The 18643-nt window shown below is 36.5% G+C and overlaps 4 protein-coding genes, 1 long non-coding RNA gene and 1 pseudogene across 6 annotated transcripts; 1 reads left to right on the plus strand and 5 right to left on the minus strand.

The window, feature by feature from the left end:
- Nucleotides 1-1280: 1280 nt before the first annotated feature.
- LOC104699479 (putative RING-H2 finger protein ATL21A) lies at nt 1281-3883 on the minus strand. The gene is made up of 2 exons (XM_087454033.1): nt 3040-3883; nt 1281-1907 (listed from the first exon to the last, which is right to left on the minus strand). The coding sequence occupies exons 1-2, from the start codon at nt 3734-3736 to the stop codon at nt 1489-1491; spliced, it is 1116 nt and encodes a 371-aa protein (XP_087310159.1). The 5' UTR covers nt 3737-3883; the 3' UTR covers nt 1281-1488.
- Nucleotides 3884-5857: 1974 nt separating this feature from the next.
- On the plus strand, nt 5858-7220 carry LOC147943060 (uncharacterized). The gene is made up of 2 exons (XR_015559134.1): nt 5858-6149; nt 6614-7220. It is a non-coding gene; the product is annotated as an uncharacterized LOC147943060 (long non-coding RNA).
- Nucleotides 7221-7970: 750 nt separating this feature from the next.
- On the minus strand, nt 7971-9698 carry LOC104793624 (putative RING-H2 finger protein ATL21A; annotated as a pseudogene). Its single transcript, XR_015560275.1, has 2 exons — nt 8999-9698; nt 7971-8533 (listed from the first exon to the last, which is right to left on the minus strand). The product of XR_015560275.1 is annotated as a putative RING-H2 finger protein ATL21A (transcript).
- A 939-nt stretch (nt 9699-10637) lies between these two features.
- Nucleotides 10638-13452, minus strand: LOC104793625 (phosphoinositide 4-kinase gamma 4). Its single transcript, XM_010520020.3, has 3 exons — nt 13146-13452; nt 11435-12958; nt 10638-11333 (listed from the first exon to the last, which is right to left on the minus strand). Exons 2-3 carry the CDS (start codon nt 12761-12763, stop codon nt 10944-10946), a joined length of 1719 nt encoding a protein of 572 aa, XP_010518322.1. The 5' UTR covers nt 12764-12958; nt 13146-13452; the 3' UTR covers nt 10638-10943.
- Nucleotides 13453-14291: 839 nt separating this feature from the next.
- SDH4 (succinate dehydrogenase subunit 4) lies at nt 14292-15327 on the minus strand. Its single transcript, XM_010520021.3, has one exon. The coding sequence runs from the start codon at nt 15053-15055 to the stop codon at nt 14594-14596; it is 462 nt and encodes a 153-aa protein (XP_010518323.2). The 5' UTR covers nt 15056-15327; the 3' UTR covers nt 14292-14593.
- Nucleotides 15328-15633: 306 nt separating this feature from the next.
- Nucleotides 15634-18256, minus strand: AIB (ABA-inducible BHLH-type transcription factor). Its single transcript, XM_010520022.3, has one exon. It carries the CDS (start codon nt 17621-17623, stop codon nt 15890-15892), a length of 1734 nt encoding a protein of 577 aa, XP_010518324.2. The 5' UTR covers nt 17624-18256; the 3' UTR covers nt 15634-15889.
- Nucleotides 18257-18643: the final 387 nt, after the last annotated feature.

An 18643-nucleotide genomic window follows, 5' to 3' on the forward strand; every position in this document is an offset into this window, starting at 1 on the left:
GGTTTATTTCTATAAACATAATTATAAATGTTTAATATGTTATTTAAAATGAATTGAAATAATTATTTTATCTATTGTTTTGTTTTGAATTTAATATTTTTATTATTCTTATACATATTTTGTATAATTATGTATATAATATCATATATATATTAGTTTATATATTAGTTTATAGTGTAAACGTCTAAACCGCCTAAAACCGTTTAGATTTTAATTAGGCGTTCTAGGCGCCAGACGTTGGATCACCGCCTAGGTAACGCTTAGCGCTTTCTTGAACATTGATTAATTTTTATCCATATATCATGATGTTAGTAATTATTATTATTATTTTTTTTTTTTAATTTTTTTTTTGAGTGATGTTAGTAATTATTGTACAGGGGAAAATTGAATAATCAGGCCAGATGTTCGAGAGAGCATGCTGAAACATTCCGAGGTAAAAAGAAATATTAAAGAAATCAAAATCACGTTGATCTCTCTTCTTTGATTTACGTTTCAAATTTAAGTTTTAAGAATATCTACCCTAGGGTTGGAGACAAGCCATTCAAAAGTGAAGCTTGAGAGCGAAGGTCTAGCCAGGGGCGGATCCACCTTATTTAAGGGTGGTGCATGTGCACCATATGAAATTATAAATCGTTTAATTTATACGTAAATTCTTAAAGTTAGACGTCCTATTAAAAATAGTAGGAATGCACCATATTAAAAATGAGGTCACGGGTTGGACGTCCTCTATGTTCCAATTTTATAGTTTTTTGCACCTGATGACAAGTTTGGCTAGATCCACCACTCGGTCTAGCTCATGTTCATTTTATTGCATCATTGTTATTGTTTATTTCTTTCTTTCTTTCTTTTTGCATGTTGTTGTTGAAATTATAAATAGGTATACATAAGCTTGACAGCTTCGCACGGTTGCACTCAGAAACAGGAGGTTTTGAAAGGTATATATGTTTTTGAAGTATCAGTCTCCTATATGAACCGAACCGCCTTTTACCTTTACTAACCTCTTTTTTCAGGGCGGTCGAATTGTTCTCGTTGGCTCGTCAAAACGTTGAGAAGAGATTGAAATCTGGAGCCGAACAGAAGAATTCCTCAGAAATTTTAGCATGTGTATCCAAAGAGGTGGAGAACATCAAATCACATATCCTTACAGCAGATGGAAACCCTATAAAGATTAAGCTTGAGAGCGATCCTTAGAGTATGTTACACCCTGATTTTACTATATGGAATCCATGTTACGAGGAATCCTGATTTTCGTTTGGCATGATGTATTGATTTCTTGGGTCTTGCCTAAAATTCCATATATGAATTAGCCTTTTTACTAAATCCCCTCGATACAAGAATTCCCCAAATCATACCTAGCTACTCAATTTCAAGAATTTTTCCGTGGCCATCATCTAATCTTCCCCACACACACAAAAAAAAAAAAAAAAAAGAGTATCGAGTTTATGTAGGTTCCATGACACAACAAATCTTTACAACGTTTGACATATTTCAGCATCTCCTTGGCGCACATGAGTTCCTACAAAGAGGGCATGAACCATGAATCTTGAGCCACGCATCAATACATTCCACGTGGAAGCAATGCTCACATTCCGATATGGACCGTATGCTCTCTCTGCTCGCATACTCTGATAAACAAATCGGACATACAATTCCATTATTCCCCGGAAGCCTTCTACTTTCTCCCAACTCTATTTTCTTGTATGTTTCTATTGTCGATTGGTCAAGACCCCTCGTGGCCGTAATAACCTCTCTTGGTTGCTGCGTTACGGTTGCGCCTGTAATAGCTGAATGCCCTTGTCCTCGGAAACCGAACCTATGGGATTTGTATATCCGGATAGCAATAAAAATAGCAAAGAGGGTGATTGCTACGCTTATGGACACGCTTACATAAACATTGCCTAAAGGACCTGCATATTAAAATATTTTATAGACTCAGTTTAATTTATATAATTTTTCATAATAAAAGTGAAATCACTTATTAGGAAAATCAAACATGCTTTTCGTATGAACTGGTTTATCAATAAAAATCAAGTTATTTTTCAAAGTCAAATACAAATTTAGTAGTAGGCTACATGTCATGGTTTACGTACTATTTTCTTTTATAATAATAAGATTTCTATATACGGACTGCGACATTCAAGCGTGTGACTAGGCCTGGGCATTCGGTTAACCATTCGGTTTCGGTTCGGTTGTATTCGGTTTCGGTTATTTTGGATATAGTAATATAGTAACCATTTGGATATTTATGAAATTTCGGTTTAGTTCGGTTCGGTTTCTTTTGGTTCGGTTTCGGTTTGGTTATTTAAATAAATAACCATAACTAACATAAATTATATTAACATTAACCAAATAAACCAAATATAACCAAAACTAACCGAATATAACCAAAATTAACCAAATATACAATAACAAAAATACAAAAAAGGGAAAAATATTGATTCAATTTTACAAAATAGTATTTAACTTTGTAAATTCAAAATAATAACATTTACATATATTGATTATTTAAAATATTTAATTGTTTTGAATCTAGAAATAATTTATATTTTAAGTTTATTTTATAGTTTTGCATAATATTAAGTATATAATATTTGATATCTTCTAGGTTTTCGGATATTTCGGTTAACCATTTAATTGTCGGTTCGGTTCGGTTCGGTTTCGGTTAGTTTGGATATAGATTTTTACTAACCATTCGGGTATTTGAAGAATTTCGGTTCGGTTCGGTTTAGTTTTTTTCGGTTCGGTTTCGGTCGGTTATTTGGTTATCGGTTATTTTGCCCAGCCCTACGTGTGACATGTTATGTTTCAATTTGATCTACTGCAAAATGTGATTAAACATTTTAATTAAACCATATATATAGTCAATGGCTCGGTCGTAATGATGCCTACTCGATTATTATTTTTTTATTTCTAGTTTGTTTAATGAATGGATAATTATTTCAAAAGCCCAAAAATCAAAGATTCCTTCGATTTGAAGTTTTTCACAGAGACAATTTATTCTTCGTATGAAAAGAGAAAGAATCAGAGTAATATTCGTACCGGATTTTTCAAAAGAGAAACATTTGACTTCAAGAGAAGCATTGCTTATGAAACCACATCTCAAATACTTCATCTCACAAACGCTACAACTTGGAGAATCCCATTTTAGCCAAAGGTCTTGATCGTTGACATCAGTCGAGAATCTTGGTTTCTCAGAAACAAACGGCCGAGAAACTGGAATAGCTACTGTCTTTGCGATCTGACAAGAAGGCAGCATAGATTTCGCGAGATCCAAACTAGTTGTAGCCAAAAAAGAGGTTGTTGAATTGCCTAGACATGGGATGGAGTCAAACCCGGACGACTCTGCAACCTCATTAGGACAGCTCAGGAACGTGTAGCTGACGAGGTAGAGAACAGAGAATTGAGATCCTGAAATGTCAAAGGTCAAAAGCTTTCTTGCCAAACAATTTTCAGGGTCATAGAGACGAATCTGCTGACTTAAATAGTCGATCTTCCGGACAAGAAATGTTCCGGAATTAGGAAGCTTGAGAGCTGTCCTGCTGGGACTAACTGTGCAGTGGAGATTGAATCCCGCATAGCCACAGAACTTAGCCTGTTCTGAGAGTAACCAGAAAGGGAAACGGACATGGACATCGTCGCGGCCACATGAGGCAGGAGGGCATTGTTTTGGGTGTGAAACGTGTAGGAGAGGAAAGAGGAAGAGGAGGTAAAGGAAGAATGGTTTTGAGAAAGTCATAGTGGTTTTGGTATTAAGGGAGGGACATGTAGACTTAATTTCTATAACACTTAAATATTCGTATTAGTTAAGATTAAAAGAGTATATACCTTTTAAAAACCATACAGCAGGCTTATTATAAGATAACTAAAATAAGTTTGCAAACGAAATAGTTTTGTCTAAGTAATGGTGGTATTATAGACGACTTATCTCGTAGAATTGTTTTCTATGGGACTTATCTCCACTTTTTCTTTAAGCAGAGACTTTTATGGGTAACTAACACAAATATACTGCAAGATACGTATTTCCTAGATACTTAAACTTTAAGTCATTAAAATAAAAGGGTTGTATTCCAAACGAAAGAATTCTAGGAAATAAGACCAGATGGATGACATAAAAACCTTGGATCAAATTTATTAATATCCTCTCGAGTCACCTTTTTCTATGCATAGATAATGTTTTTCTTTGTAATGCATATTTTTGTTTAGTTGTTTTTACAATACAAAACAAAGCTTCAACAATTAAAATACATAATAATCATTATTTTCAATTAAACAAGTGAAAAAAAGAATTTTAAAAACATTTATTTAAAGGATTATTTTGCAAAAGAAAAAAAAAGTCAAATAATTCTTAAGTGTCAAATTTATACTACGTGAAAACATATTGAACTTATGACACCAAACTGACAGACCAAAAGAAATATTTCGGACTGGATGCCTAAGCTCGGTTTGTAATCAACGTTTTAAAACTCAAACACTTAAAATTTATTTGAATATTTTAAAAACATTTAATTTAATTAAGATTTTTAATCAAAAACATTTATATAACACATTATTTTGTAATAAAAAAATCAAATACTTCTTAGATATCAAATATATATTACATGAAAACATGTTGAACTTATAATACCAAACTAACACCAAACTGACGGACCAAAGGAAATTCTTTGGACTGTATGCCTAAGCTCGATTTGCAATCAACGTTTTGAAATTTAACACTCAAAAGTTATTTGAATATTTTAAAAATATTTTGTTTAATTAAAAGATTTTATGAGATTAAAATAATTAATTAAAACTTATTTTTTCAAAAATATAGTTTTTAAATCAGGAGAAAAGCATATTAATTATTTTTTAAGAGGAAGAAGGAATATTAAAAATAAAAAGAGAAGAAAAGAATACCTTGTTGGACTGATGAAGCGTGTAGCCCATATCCAAAGCCCAGATGCGAGCCTCGTCTGCACAGTTGTGTTGGTGACGTGTCGCAATTGTCGACGAAAATAAACAGTCAGATTATCTCCTCAGGCGAATGGAATGATGGAACCGTCTTCTTAGCTTCTTCGCTTTCCTCTTTCTAGTTTTGCCCTGCGGTGAAATATATACTTAAATTAGGAGAAGAGACAAAGTTTTGGATCGACTCAAAGACAGAGGATGTGGAGATCAAACCTTACGAATGACAAGTTTTTTTTTTGTTGCAGAGATCATCATTATCGGCGACGGCGATCTATCGTCTCGGTATCGAGAAGAGAACTGCATCTGCATCAGGTGGGAGAAGGATATGAAAGGATTTTTTTTTTTTTTTTTGGGTCTCCGATTCTCGAAGAAGAAGAGGAAGAGAAGAACAGAGAATTCTGATAATGAAGAAGAAGAAACTAAGAAGATCATCAAAGGGTATTTTATAAGTAAAAGGGTTGAGTTTGTTCAAAATAACAGTAAAAGGGAAATTTTTAGGGTTTGATTTGATTGTTTCCTTTTTTCGATGAGTTTGATTTTTGTCTTTTCTTTTTTCCCTTCCCTTTTTTTATATATACTTTGGACTCCCAAAAGAATAATAATTACAACGGTCACTTTTACCGATTACCGTTTACAACAGTCGTGTTCCAAAAGGTAAATTGCACTCACAAAATTTATATCAAAATGGTGAGACACAACAGAACAGAACTAAACTAAATTGCCTGACGCCATAAAGATGGACTCTCTCTCTCTCTGATGCTTTATTAATTAATCAGAAGCTGCTCTAACGGCTAAGACCATCTTTACTGGGGGGTACTCTCCTGATTTCTCTTGGGTTTGGGCCCCAATTCATGAATAAACAATCCATTTAAAATCCATTTAGATGAGAATCGATTCTCCCGGAAGCATTTTGAGTAACCCTTGGAGAACTGTGGTTCATTGTGAATGGTTGATCAAAAAATATAAAATCATTTTTTTTTCCTCATTTTTCTTCTTTCTTCCCCGATTCTGTCTCTCTCTTCTCATCCCAGACAGCGAATCGCCACCGATTGATACACCAAACCGGAAAACCGATGGCCACTCCTATTGATACACCAAACATCAAACGATGACCTACCTCCTTCTGCGACATCGACGGCGGCGGTTACTTCTGATGGCGTAAAGCAGACGGCGAGGTCCACCGGGAGACAAATCAGATAGAGAAGGTTTGTCTTCTCATCACTTAATTATTGATCTCGTTGTTAATGTTAGGGTTTAGGTAAAATTCAATTTGATTGTGAGAGTGGGTAATGTTTGATGTTTAATTGGTTTGTGATTTGTATGGAGGGTTTATGGGTTGGGGTTGTTTGTCTGATTTACGACAGATTTCCTTGTGTTGTGTGAGGTGTTGTCTTTGTGTTTTAGATTGTAAAGGGATGAACTGTCTTTGTGTTTCATGAAGGTGTAGATGCTGATTTTGTTCAGAAAGAAAAGGTTGTGCCTTTAGGATTTGGGTTAAAAGATGTAGGGATAAGGTGTGCGAGTTTGGATGGTGATGCAGATCGATTGGTTTACTTTTATGTTCCTTCTACTTCTGATGTAAAGGTTGAGCTACTTGATGGTGATAAGATTTTATCTTTGTTTGCTCTCTTCATCAAAGAGCAACTAAACATTCTTGATTATGGTAAAGGAGGAAGCAGTCTCGTCTTGGTGTTGTGCAGACAGCTTACGCTAATGGTGCATCCACGGATTACTTGAAGCAGTTGGGTTTAGATGTTGTTTTTGCTAAAACTTGGGTAAAGCATTTACATGAGAAAGCAGCAGAGTTTGATATTGGTTGAAGTGATTCTGCAACACATAGGATGGTCAATACAGAAATGGACTGAGCTATACAAGGACCTTCCTAGCAGACAGATCAAGGTCGAAGTTTCAGACAAAACAGTGGTTGTGACCACAAGCCAAGAAACCGAGGCTCTTAGACCTTTGGGGATTCAAGATGCTATTTGGAACGTTTACAAACACTTTGGCTCATCCTTACCGTAACTCTCGACTCGTCAATGGGAACAACAACCAGAGGATAGTGCAGCTAGAGAAGTCTCTACATCGGGTATCCATCTTCTTCCTTTGTTGCATTCTCCTCTGTCTTGTAAATAGCTGTGCTTGGTCCAAGCTTTCATTTCAATTTTAGTTTCTAATTTATTTGCAGAATCCACAATGTGTATAAGAAAACTCAAATCTTGTTCCAATATGAAACAGCAAATTGGGTCCCCAATATGAAAATGTTGCTGATTATGTTAGTTTAAGTTTGGTATTTTTGGTAAAGAACAAAAAAAAACATTTTGGTTGTTATGTTAAAAAATTATTTTTTAAAAGATTGAGTAACCTTATTTGGGTTCTCTAGTAAATGAATGATTTTGCAAAAATACTCTTAGGATTGCTTTACTTAAATTAATATTAATTATATGATTAATTAATTTGAGAATAACTTAGGAGAGGTACTCCACTAATGATGCTCTAAGAAAGAATAAGTAACTTCTTTTGTCATTAATTGTTTCTTTACTTTCTAAATGGTTTTCAAAAATTTTTTTAATCAGGTTTGTTTGTATACCAATAAAAAAATGTGTGTTCCAATATATTGTGATGGTTCCAAATTCAACACTAGTTTATGGAGCTTAAAAGGTATTGACACAAAATATCGTTATTTATCCAAATTCAACACTAGTTTATGCTGCTCTCTGTCTTCTTTGATGTTAGTACATACGAGATCTTTGGATTGATTTCAAGATCCAATGTATGTACGTCGTCGGAGCTGGCTGCATCTTCCGCCGAGAGCATCATGCGTGGCTTGGAACAACAAATGTCAAGATATCTCTAAAGAATAACCAGAAGCTGATGATGATGATCGCTTTTAGCCTCTATATATCAACAAAGAATACAACGATTAAGATGACATCCATTACATAAAACATAACTTGAAATAAGATACACAATAATTATAACTAGTTGTGTAAACAAATTTAACCCTTAAAAAAAAAAAGTCAATCATAAACAAACGTAATTAATCGCTATTACATTCCATTACAACCTAAAAAAATAAAATAAAATAAAAAAAATCTTCTACAAAATGTAAATTGCTTTGTTTTACAAATATAAAGTCTTCTATATATATAAAAATCATATATAACAATTCAGACAACTTCACGCGCCGGAGAAGGAGAATTCCGACAAAGAGGACACGAACCATGAATCCTAAGCCACGCATCTATACATTCAATGTGGAAGCAATGATCACATTCCGGTATGCAACGCACGGTCTCTTTGCTGGCATACTCCGATAAACAAATGGGACAAACAATGTCATTAGTTCCCGGTAATCTTCTACTCTCTCCTAATTCCATTTTCTTATATGATTCTATTACAGACTCGTCAAGACCCGTCGTTACTATAACCTCGTTTGGTTGCAGGGCAGCGACGGCCACGTTGCGTTGTCTACGGGAAGCGAATGTTTCGGAGGTGCAAACTCCTATTGCAATACAAGTAGCAAAGATCGTGACCGGTCCAATTACGCTCAGGATTATAATTTTAAGCACATGTAGTCCCGTGTTGTTACCTACAAAATCATTGTTTCCAAAGGTCAATTTTATCAATCATGTACGTATATATTTTTTCGTTCTCGTCAACAAAAACTGGGATAGTTCAAAACCATGAAACAAGTACAAAATTTAGTAATCAACACGTCATGTTGCGCATTAATCTTTTTATATATTCGTATTATATGGTTTTATATTTTATATACGGAGTACGACATTCTAGCGTGTAACATGAAAAGATTGGATTTTATCTTTTGAAAACTGTAATTAAGCAATTAATTTACTCAATAGTCAACGGCTCAATGTCAAATGTAATGCCTACTAAATTTTTTGTCCTAGTTGTTTAATGAGTGCATAATTATTTGAAAAACCCAATTTGTAGATATCCAATTCCACAAAGGCAACTTATTTATTCATTCTTTAATTATCAATGGAGTTATTAATTATAAGAACTAAGAAGAGAAAGAATTGTGAGTAATTAGTACCTGATTTTTCATAAGGGAAGCATTTCACTTGGAGAGAGGTATTGCTTATGAATCCACATCTCAAATAATCCCTCTCACAATGGCTACAACTTGGAGACTCCCATTTCAACTAAAGGTCTTGATTCTTGAGATCAGTCGAGAATCTTGATTTCTGGACAACAACCGGGCGAGAAACCGGAATAGCTACTGTCTTGACGATCTGACAAGAAGGCAGCATAGACTTTGCGAGATCCAAACTAGTTGTAGCTAAGAACGAGGTCGTTGAATTGCTTAGACATGGGATGGAGTCAAACCCGGACGACTTTGCAACCTCATTAGGACAGCTCAAGAACGTGTAGTTGACGAGGTAGAGAGCAGAGAAAGGAGATCCCAATATGTCAAAGGTCAAAAGCTTTCTTACTAAGCAATTTTCGGGGTCATAGAGACGAATCTGCTGCCTTATATAATCGATCTCTCGGACAAGAAATGTTCTGGTTTTAGGGAGCTTGAGAGATGTCTTGGGACTAATTGTACATTGGAGATTAAATCCGGCGTGGCCACAGAACTCAGACTGTCTCGAGAGTAACCAGAAAGGGAAACGGACATGAACATCGTCACGACCGCATGAGGAAGAAGAGCATTGTTTTGGGTGTGAAGCATGTAGAAGAGAGAAGATGCATAAGAGGTAAAGAAAGAGTTGTTTCGAGAAAGTCATATTGTGGTTTTGGTACCAAGGGAGGGACATGAAGACTTATTATTACACTTAACATAAATAGCTTTGTTGGTTAGATGAAGAATAATATAATATTGTAGTCTGATGGATCTATGGAAAGGTCGTACTTGTTCTCTTTTGAAGATAGATGCTCATTAATATACAATTTTAAGAAATTGAATGGAGACGTTAACGGAAGACTAAAACTTTGTTATTATTCATATCATGAGAACCCTTAGCACACACTTTAAATTTAATTCAGCTGTCCAAAAATCTGGTAGCATTACACAATACAATTTCAAAAGGTCATTCAAAATGATATATTTATTCTTCTTCAATATATAGTACCTACAAAAACTATCGTCAAAAGAAAAAACAAGTACTAAAAGAAAGATGTTATCCATAGTTAAAGAGTCATATATAAACACATCCGCAAAAATCTAAGCCTACGTTGTTTTTACATTCATGATAGAACCAAATAGGCAAAACTCGATGACAGGAAAGTATCGAGAGAAAAGAGCAGGCAAAGAGAGCTTTACTCGTCTAAGAAACTAAAAACTATTAAGATTGAATGAAAACATAAGAAAAATGATTGAGTAGAGGCTCAGATTCATGGTAGATGATGATGATGCAGAAACGCTTCCAATGAGAATAGTTGATTGTCCTGATTGATATAAACGATCTCGGAATAGAATGATGATGCTATTTAAGTATTTAACATTTGAAAAGAAGAATCCCTGTAAAGACGCAAGTACTGGACCAACACAGAGTATGTTTTCTTCTCTAGGCGTTTTTGCCTAAAGAATTACTCTAATTGTGATTTGACTGATGATTCTGCTCATCTTATTGTGCTTGACTCAATGACTATTGACTTTTTTTCTCATCGATTTGTCATTTGATGTTCCTGTAAGAGTTTGTAAGGATCGACTTTAGTGACAATTTTGGAGCTTTACAGTAAATTTGACCTCATTCATTACTTAGCTTATTCACAGAGACGTATACATATAGCGTAGAGAAGAGAATGAATGTTACGAAAAAAACAAAGAAAAAAACAAAAACAAAAAAACTACTGTAAAGTGTAAACACTTAAATTGTCATCAAGGAAATATGTCAAGAGTGAAATGAACCAACAACTTGAACATGTCCAAAGAATGACAGATATGATGTCATAAAGAAAAATACAAAAGCCAACAGGTTTATAAAAAGCAAACCAAGAGTATATACCAGAGTTTTTGAGACAAACAAGAACAACCATTAGTGTTCCTGAGAGCTAACCACCTCATCGAGATGGTAATCCATCACATTGGATAGAGCTTCGAGGAATGCAGCTTCGCTCGTCCCTGGAAGCACCGCTTCTTGAGCTTCCTCTACCATTTCCTCCACTAGAGACTTCTTAGTCAGTGTTTCTCTGCACATTATGGTCCCAATCTCAAATGCTGTTAGTCCTCTTTCCACTCCTTTCTTCAGAAGCATCGTTGAGATTCTGAGCGTTCTAGCCGTCTCCACAGGCATTTTCCATCCATAGAACTTCAGTAGATCGATATCTTCCTCTGCGTCCAGTGATCTAATGTAATCTTGAGTCTCCACAGAGTACGGTTTTCGGGCTTGTGGCCAATATAGCCACTCGAACGTGCAATCTTCAAACTGTTGCAAGATACAAAAGTTAGTTAGTTTCATGAAAATGTCAATATATAAGCAAAACTTAATAAAAGAAAGTAAGAGAAAAAGAAGTAAAGAGCACTTACGCTTTCAGGCAAGCAGTATCCATGATCTATAGGAACCAAAACAATCTTTCCGTTATCATCCTTGGTCATCAGAATGTTCCCACCATGTCTGTCTGCGTTGGCCAGTCTGATATCCAGCACAGAAATCTTATGAACTTCCTCTACTGGAAATGAAAGTGGACCCATATCTTCACAGCTGCCATCATTCTCAGTAAACATCTGAAGTGACCCAATCTTGGTTTTGATTCCTTTGGGATGGTTAAACCCGGGATGGAGACATTCAATCATAGTTGTGGGAGGTACACCAGCAAAACCTATCTCTTCACCAGACATAGATCGGTTCCCACTTTTGGGATGATCCAAAACGTAAGCAGCGACTTCCCTTAACGCACCTTCACCAACCTTTGTTCCTTTCTTCAAACCTTCACCGCTTGGCGAAAGTGGTAAACCCTGAGGATTGTTTTCGGCCATTGGTTCCTCATCGATAGGCTTAAATACACCAACAAATTTGTTGCCGGATGGACCCTGCATGAAATAAGCTCCTCCCGTGCCTTCTCTTGACCTGACCGGAGGATTCCCACTATTTAGTCCATCAGAAGCAGACTTAACCATATCTTGAACCACCAGAGGCACTTGAGCCTTGGAGTTGATAATCACCGGCTCCAAAGATAGCTTTTTAGGTGGGACAATGCTGTCAGCTTGACGACCCGTGTTGTTATCACTACTTGCTTGTGGGGCAACAATAGACAACTCAAAGTTCTTCTCGACAGGCTTAGCTCGAACTTTAGCAGATCTCCGGACAAGAAGATGCAAAACAGAGTCATCGTTTCTGCAAATGTCATTAATAAGACTCTGGTCCTCCAACTTCTCACCTTCGTAAAGCAACTCCTGTTCATCAGGATCAACAAAGTCACCACCACGTTTTTTAGAAATCTGCTTCTTGACATAACCAATGTTCCTCCCTCTCTCAACATGGAACCTGCAGTGTTTACCACAGGTGGTCTTAACATCAAGAACCTGGAGATCAGAGAGCTTAAGAACCAAGTGAAGTATGTTGCCTTCACTGACACCGTAATCACGCATATTAGAATTGCTTCTAGCTAGTTCCCGTCCCCCGAAAACAAGCTTCTGATTCCTCACCACAAACCCGCGGTAAGACTGAATCCGAAGCTTAACAGACTCAATAGAATCAGACTCGAGCACTCGCATTGGTATCACCGATCCGGGGAGTGTGAGGTAGATCATAATGGTATCGTCTGGAAAGGAATCAGCACAAGAGTTCGCACGAACCAGAGGCATAATCAAAGGCTCGTTACGAACCGGACTTAACGCAACACCAGCTGATGACATCTTGTTTACGGGATAAAGCTTTGGAGAAATCTAAGAACTTTGTTTACGGAAAAAAAATAAAAAACAAACAGGATTCGATGTCTTCTGAGAACACAAAATCCCTCGGCTTGATATATATACACACAAGCAACCGCAAAAAAAAGCCCTAAAATCCCAAATCCATAGCGTCTTTCTTCCAGAAACAAACAACAAACCCTATAAACACAAACAAAAGAGAGCAGATCAACAGATCAGGGATCGATCGCTGCAGGCGAATTTTTCAAGAATCGGTGGCAAATCCAGAGAAGACCAATCGGATTTCGATGACGACGTACCATATACAGAAAGAAAGAAAGAAAGAAAATTCAAAGAAAAAAAAAAATCAAAGAGAGCGGATTCTTACCAGAAGGAAAGAACCAAAGGGGTAAGGTCGGACAAAGCGTGGAGCTATAAAGGATTGATCCTAAGAATAGCAATCAAAAGAGAGAGAGTTAGGGTTCGAATCAATGGCGTACAAAGCATTCACAGCTCGCGAAACCAGGGTCAATAGAGACGGTGGTTTTTCAAAACAAAGCAAAAGGAAAGTAGGCAGGAAGGAAGGACACGTGTCGTCACCTCGAATGCGTCGATGACGCGTCTAATTGAATTGATGAATCTTCTCTTTTTTTTTTTTTTTTTTTTTTAATGTACTTGTTTATTCTCGACGAAACATTTTTATACTAATCCGTATTTAATTTATCTACCAGCTTCTAGTGACGGTTGTATCACATTTTTCCATATTTTTTTCACCTTGGAATGGAAACCAAGCCAGAGAGACTTGGGGTTAGTTATTATTTAACCGTTTCCGGTTAGAGGGGGTTTTAGATAAGAATTAAAGTTTGGAGTCAGCGAACGGCGGGTACAATTGTAATCGTGTATGGGCCTAAACATTGGGCCTTTAATATTCTTCCTCGACTCGTTTCAGATCTCTGTTCTATTCAACGTTTCAGCTATGGAATATGAACATGAATATATTTGCTACAGTTGCATCTCTTACCAGGCTCATGAACATACATGTTAGACACACCATTTCATAGCTTCCGAGTTGTAATATTTGAGTCAATGACCCAGTACGTACAACTGTAACCGTATGGAAGTTGTAATTTGAGCATCTACACTAAAGGTTTCATCTTTACCAGGTTCATGAAGATTCGAGTACAACACTCTCAATTTGATAGCTTTCCTACATTGGAATCTATTGTTTGATATATTTAGTAACATCAGGAATTCTCTGTTTGTGACTTCTTAAAAGTCGCCATAGCCTTTATTTATCTCCCAAGATCACACCAATTCCAAAAATCACACAAATTGTTCTCAGCTTTCGAACAATCCTTTCGGAGAAAATCCACAGCTTTCTGTACTACACAACTCACTCGTCGATCCCAGAAGAGAGCTATAGAATTACAATAAAACTAGGTTCCAAAACGAAGCAATTGGAATCAATATACAAACTAAGTGATTAATCACACTCAAACTGAGATAACAAATTGATGAAACTACGAAAAGGAAAGAGAGCTAATAGAACTTCTCGTTATTCAATCAAAAGCTTAACAGCAGAGTCTCAACCATCAGGAAGAACACTCCTGACTCTTTCCTAAACAGAAAAGTTATTGAACAGACTTAGAATTCCACTTAAGCCTTTACAAACCAATACACCAAACCAGAAACTCAACCAACACACACAGAAGATAAAAAAAAAAAGATGCGATATTGCATCATGTTCTCATTCATTAAACACCAAGAAGATAAAAAGGAAACGACTTGTTTTTAGCTCACTATGTTTCCTTAGATCCCAAAAGATGTTAACTTGTTTCAGAAAAGAAACACGAAAATATCTTTGATAACGATGAACTGGAACAAACCCAAAGAGATCACCATCAAGTTCCTAGTCATCTCTTGATGAACGTAATCCGCCAAAATCTCTTCCATACCTTCGTTGATGTGATACAGTAAATGGATTTTTGGTAAGAACGATGCGTTAGTGTAACCTCGGGAAGACGAGAGACGCGAGAATTTGGCTGCGTTGTTGAGATCAGATTGTCGGATTGAAGAAGAGATCGAACGATCGGTGACGAGACTGGTTGAATCCGGTTTGAGTTTCTGGGCTAGAGCAAAGGGGATTGAAGAGAGGTCTCTTCCCATTCCCAGTGGGTTTCTCACGGCGGCGGTTGCGGACGCGGAGGAGATTTGGCTCATCGAGAAAGGTAACGACTTTGAGAGAGAGGCTTTATGGGATTGACGGTGGAGATCGAGGATGGTGCGGCGGAGAGACATCGCGACGGAGGAGAGAATTTGCCGGATAAGAAATGTTCTGAGGATTTTCAAGGAATTGAAATTGGATCTGATCGGATAAACAAACCCTAAGCGAAAATGAATCAGAGCAGAAGCTTCGTAGAGGAGAAGAGGCGTTTTAGATGTTGGGCTCTAGCCTGGGCTTTGTAGAACTACTACTATAAAGCCCAAAAACTAAAACAAAACGAAAATAGAATTTTTGATGAATTAACAAAATAATGTGGGATGCAATGTAACATTTAGATTGGATTATATTAACAACATACAAGATTATGTGAACTATATATAACTTTGATTGGATTATATTAACGTGTCATAACTCTTGCTTCATTGGGAGACAAAAAATAATAAAATCATTAAATATTTTGAACTTTGCTGCAAAAAATATTTAGATGTTCTTGAGTATTTTGCTCTAAAACTAGTATGTTTGATGCCAAAAAGAAAAATCACATTAAAAATTGATGTTAAGTCTGTTTCAATCCATTATATTTGTGATATATTTGATGAGAATATAAGAAAATCACCATATTTAACACATGGATCACAAAGAAAGAAAGAAAAGTCAAAAATATCTCTCATACTTTGTTTCATTTTCTTAAGTTGGAAAAATATTTCCCAAGATACAAATATATGTGAATTAATGATCGACATACTAGGTATTATAACGTTAGTGGAATATACTAAAACTGGATTCCTTTCATTCTAAGAAAGAGAACAGAAATGAAAAAAAAAAAGGATGTTTATCTATTTCTCTAGTTGAACCTGGAAGTTACCTATACTGAAACAATGAAGCTTTCACCATCATGTGATACCTAGCTACAAATCACCAGAAACCTGTGAACTAGAAGATGGTAATGGCTGCTGCGTCGAGCTCGTTTCCGGCAGGTAAACCGCTGCTATAAGCTTCTCTTTGGACAATGGATCCGACAGGTTGTTAGACTTTACCACAAAAGTGTGAAACATTGTGTCTTCAGCTAACGATAACTTAGACTCCAATACACTAACCTCTGAGTTTCTCATTGCTTGTATAATTCTTGAAGCTGGATGTGAATCCAACGGTGAGATCACTCTTACAACAACCTCTTCATTTACAGCTTGAATGTCTACTTCTGGACTTTCACCTGTTCTTGTGGTCATCGATTCGGATAAGCTGCTCCCTGTTCTTACTCTTTCAGCTTCCATGATGTTTACTTTCTCTTGAAGCTCTTTGATGTACGAAATTGCATCTCCAAGTAGTGAAGCTTTGTCCATTTTGGAAATGTTTGGAACAACTGACCGTAAAGCGTAGAATCTTTGGTTAAGCTTCTCGCGCCTCTGCCTCTCAGCTTCCACATGGTTCAATGGCTCTTCTCTTCCGTTTGCAGGCTTTCTTCCTCGCTTTCTTGGTCTCTTCTCATCAACAACAGAAACGGTTCCAGCAACTGATGCTGCTAATAAGCTCGCTGGTCTTTTCGCAGTACAAGAATCTGATATTTCTAGTTGAGTGTTTGTAGATGGATTCGAAGAAGCGGCTATGGATGATGCCGCTAATTCAATCTGCGTCTTGTAATTGCTATTATCTAAAACCAGATTCACATTCTCTTGCACTTTCACATCTTCTCTCTGAGATGTGTAACCACCAAATGTCGTTGGACCGTTGTTATTATTATTATAGCCATCCCAACTTTGAGGAGTGAACCTCTCATCCAAGTTTCTTCTCACATCGAGCTTCTTAGGATACGCGTGAGCTACATGTTCTGAGTTATTCAGATCCTGCCCGAAGAGCCTGTGAATCCCTCCACTCATGTTGTTAGTGTTTGAAGTCACCATTAATGGCTGCGTAACTCTCCTCATGAACAAAGCTTGAACAGACTTAACCAAGCCAATGTTTTCAGGCAAAGACCAAACAGAACCAAGCTCAAGAACACCAGCATCAGTAGGAACCATAACAATCGTTCTGATTCCAGAAGATTTCGCCATAAAAGACCTGAAACAGTAATCAGACTCCGAGTTAACCGCACCAGAGAGCCAAACATGCTTCCCTGAAGCATAACACCTCCCAGGACCACCTTCACCGTGGTTGAAAAAGAAATACATAGAAGATAAGAAGAAAATCTCAGTAGCTGTAACTTTCTCTAAGCTCAAAGCATAATTGTCTTCATCAGATCCACCAAACAACCTGTGAAGCTTCTGCAACACTCTCTTCCTCATATCTTGCCATGTCTCTTCATCTAATCCCATGTTGTTAAAATGATAAGACCTAAGAGCTTTTGATTCCTCTTCCTCATTAGGCTCTCGACAACACCCATCTCCCCAACCTAGGACCTGTTGTCCGGATCTAGACATGGTCTGTTGCCAGAAAATAGCGTAGTTCCAGCTGAAATTCTCAGAGTTCGGCCAATCTACGAGACTAGAGAGCTTTTTATTCAAACTATCGTCAGTTCCCATAACCAAAAACAAATTCTGATTCGAATTTGAGTTTGCTCTAAGAAAATCAGAAGCTAAATGCCCTAAAACGGCACTAACCATCGATTTCTCTTCATCATCCCAACCCAAATCACTCATACTCATCTTTCTAATTTATCTCACCAAACCCAAAACCAGAAAAATCTCTGTAACCTCAAACAACTTAGTCGGAGAAAACAAAACCTTTCTTCTAAACAACTTAATGATAGACTCAATAAAGCTTGAAACCATATAAACTCGAGTCTCTCCAGCTTCAGATTCCAGTTACCAAATTCTTAATAAACACACAAAAAAAGGTCGGAACTTTGAACAATTTGAAGAACACCCACCAGGAAAAAAAAATTGCAAACCCAGTGATGAATCACGCTCAACAGAAGCTTGTGCCGGTTAAGAAAACTCTCGCCGGAGAATGATTCGAAAAAGCTTTGATTTTTACAACAAAGTGAACAATTGAATGAGCTTTGCAACTAGAAAAGTCATACAGACAAAAGAATAGAGTATGAAAACAAAGAGGTTGAAGAAGATACAGTTAGAGAGAGAGAGAAGAGAGAAGGAGACAAGACTGCTGGGGCAAGTTCGTACTATGAGAAAGCTCTTTTTTAAAAACCTAACCCATGGTTACTTATGGCACGTTAATGACTTTGGGTTATTCAAGTTAACCATGGTTGAGTTGAGTTTATCCAAGGTTTAGAATTAGAAACTCGATTAATCTGTGATTTATATATCCTCTCTTTCCAGATTTTAAGATCACTTGCTTTGGTTGTTTCTCTCCGAATAAAGATTTTTTTTTTTTTAAAAACAATATACTTTCATTTATTTTTGCGAAATTTATCGGAAGCTTTATCTTCTTCAGTGATCCGATTAATACCAAAATCTCGCTTGTCATTAAATTTGTCTCCTAATCTAATAAATTCGTAAAGTAGTTCTAGTAAATAATTAACGGTGATGACGTGATGTGTTATTAGGGAAACAACGTGATTAGCGAGCGCGTAATAGTGTTTTATATACACACGTGTGTATGTAACTACATGAGATTCAATATGCATATTAGCATATACGTGTATATATATATTTATATATATAAAGTATATATATTAATGTGCTTAAAAGAAAGTAAAAGATCAC

This window comes from Camelina sativa, chromosome 6 (assembly GCF_030686135.1).
Source record: "Camelina sativa cultivar CO46 ecotype springtype chromosome 6, ASM3068613v1".
Classification (NCBI taxonomy): Eukaryota; Viridiplantae; Streptophyta; class Magnoliopsida; order Brassicales; family Brassicaceae; genus Camelina; species Camelina sativa.

What these genes read in the sequence shown, in the direction of transcription:
- LOC104699479 (XM_087454033.1), bottom strand. Translation starts at nt 3,736, where the DNA reads ATGACTTTCTCAAAACCATTCTTCCTTTACCTCCTCTTCCTCTTTCCT. An exon ending in TTTCTCTTTTGAAAAATCCG is followed by an intron (nt 1,908 to 3,039) that starts GTACGAATATTA and finishes TTTAATATGCAG; the next exon opens with GTCCTTTAGGCAATGTTTAT.
- LOC104793625 (XM_010520020.3), bottom strand. Translation starts at nt 12,763, where the DNA reads ATGTCATCAGCTGGTGTTGCGTTAAGTCCGGTTCGTAACGAGCCTTTG. An exon ending in GATACTGCTTGCCTGAAAGC is followed by an intron (nt 11,334 to 11,434) that starts GTAAGTGCTCTT and finishes ATCTTGCAACAG; the next exon opens with TTTGAAGATTGCACGTTCGA.
- SDH4 (XM_010520021.3), bottom strand. Translation starts at nt 15,055, where the DNA reads ATGTCTCTCCGCCGCACCATCCTCGATCTCCACCGTCAATCCCATAAA.
- AIB (XM_010520022.3), bottom strand. Translation starts at nt 17,623, where the DNA reads ATGAGTATGAGTGATTTGGGTTGGGATGATGAAGAGAAATCGATGGTT.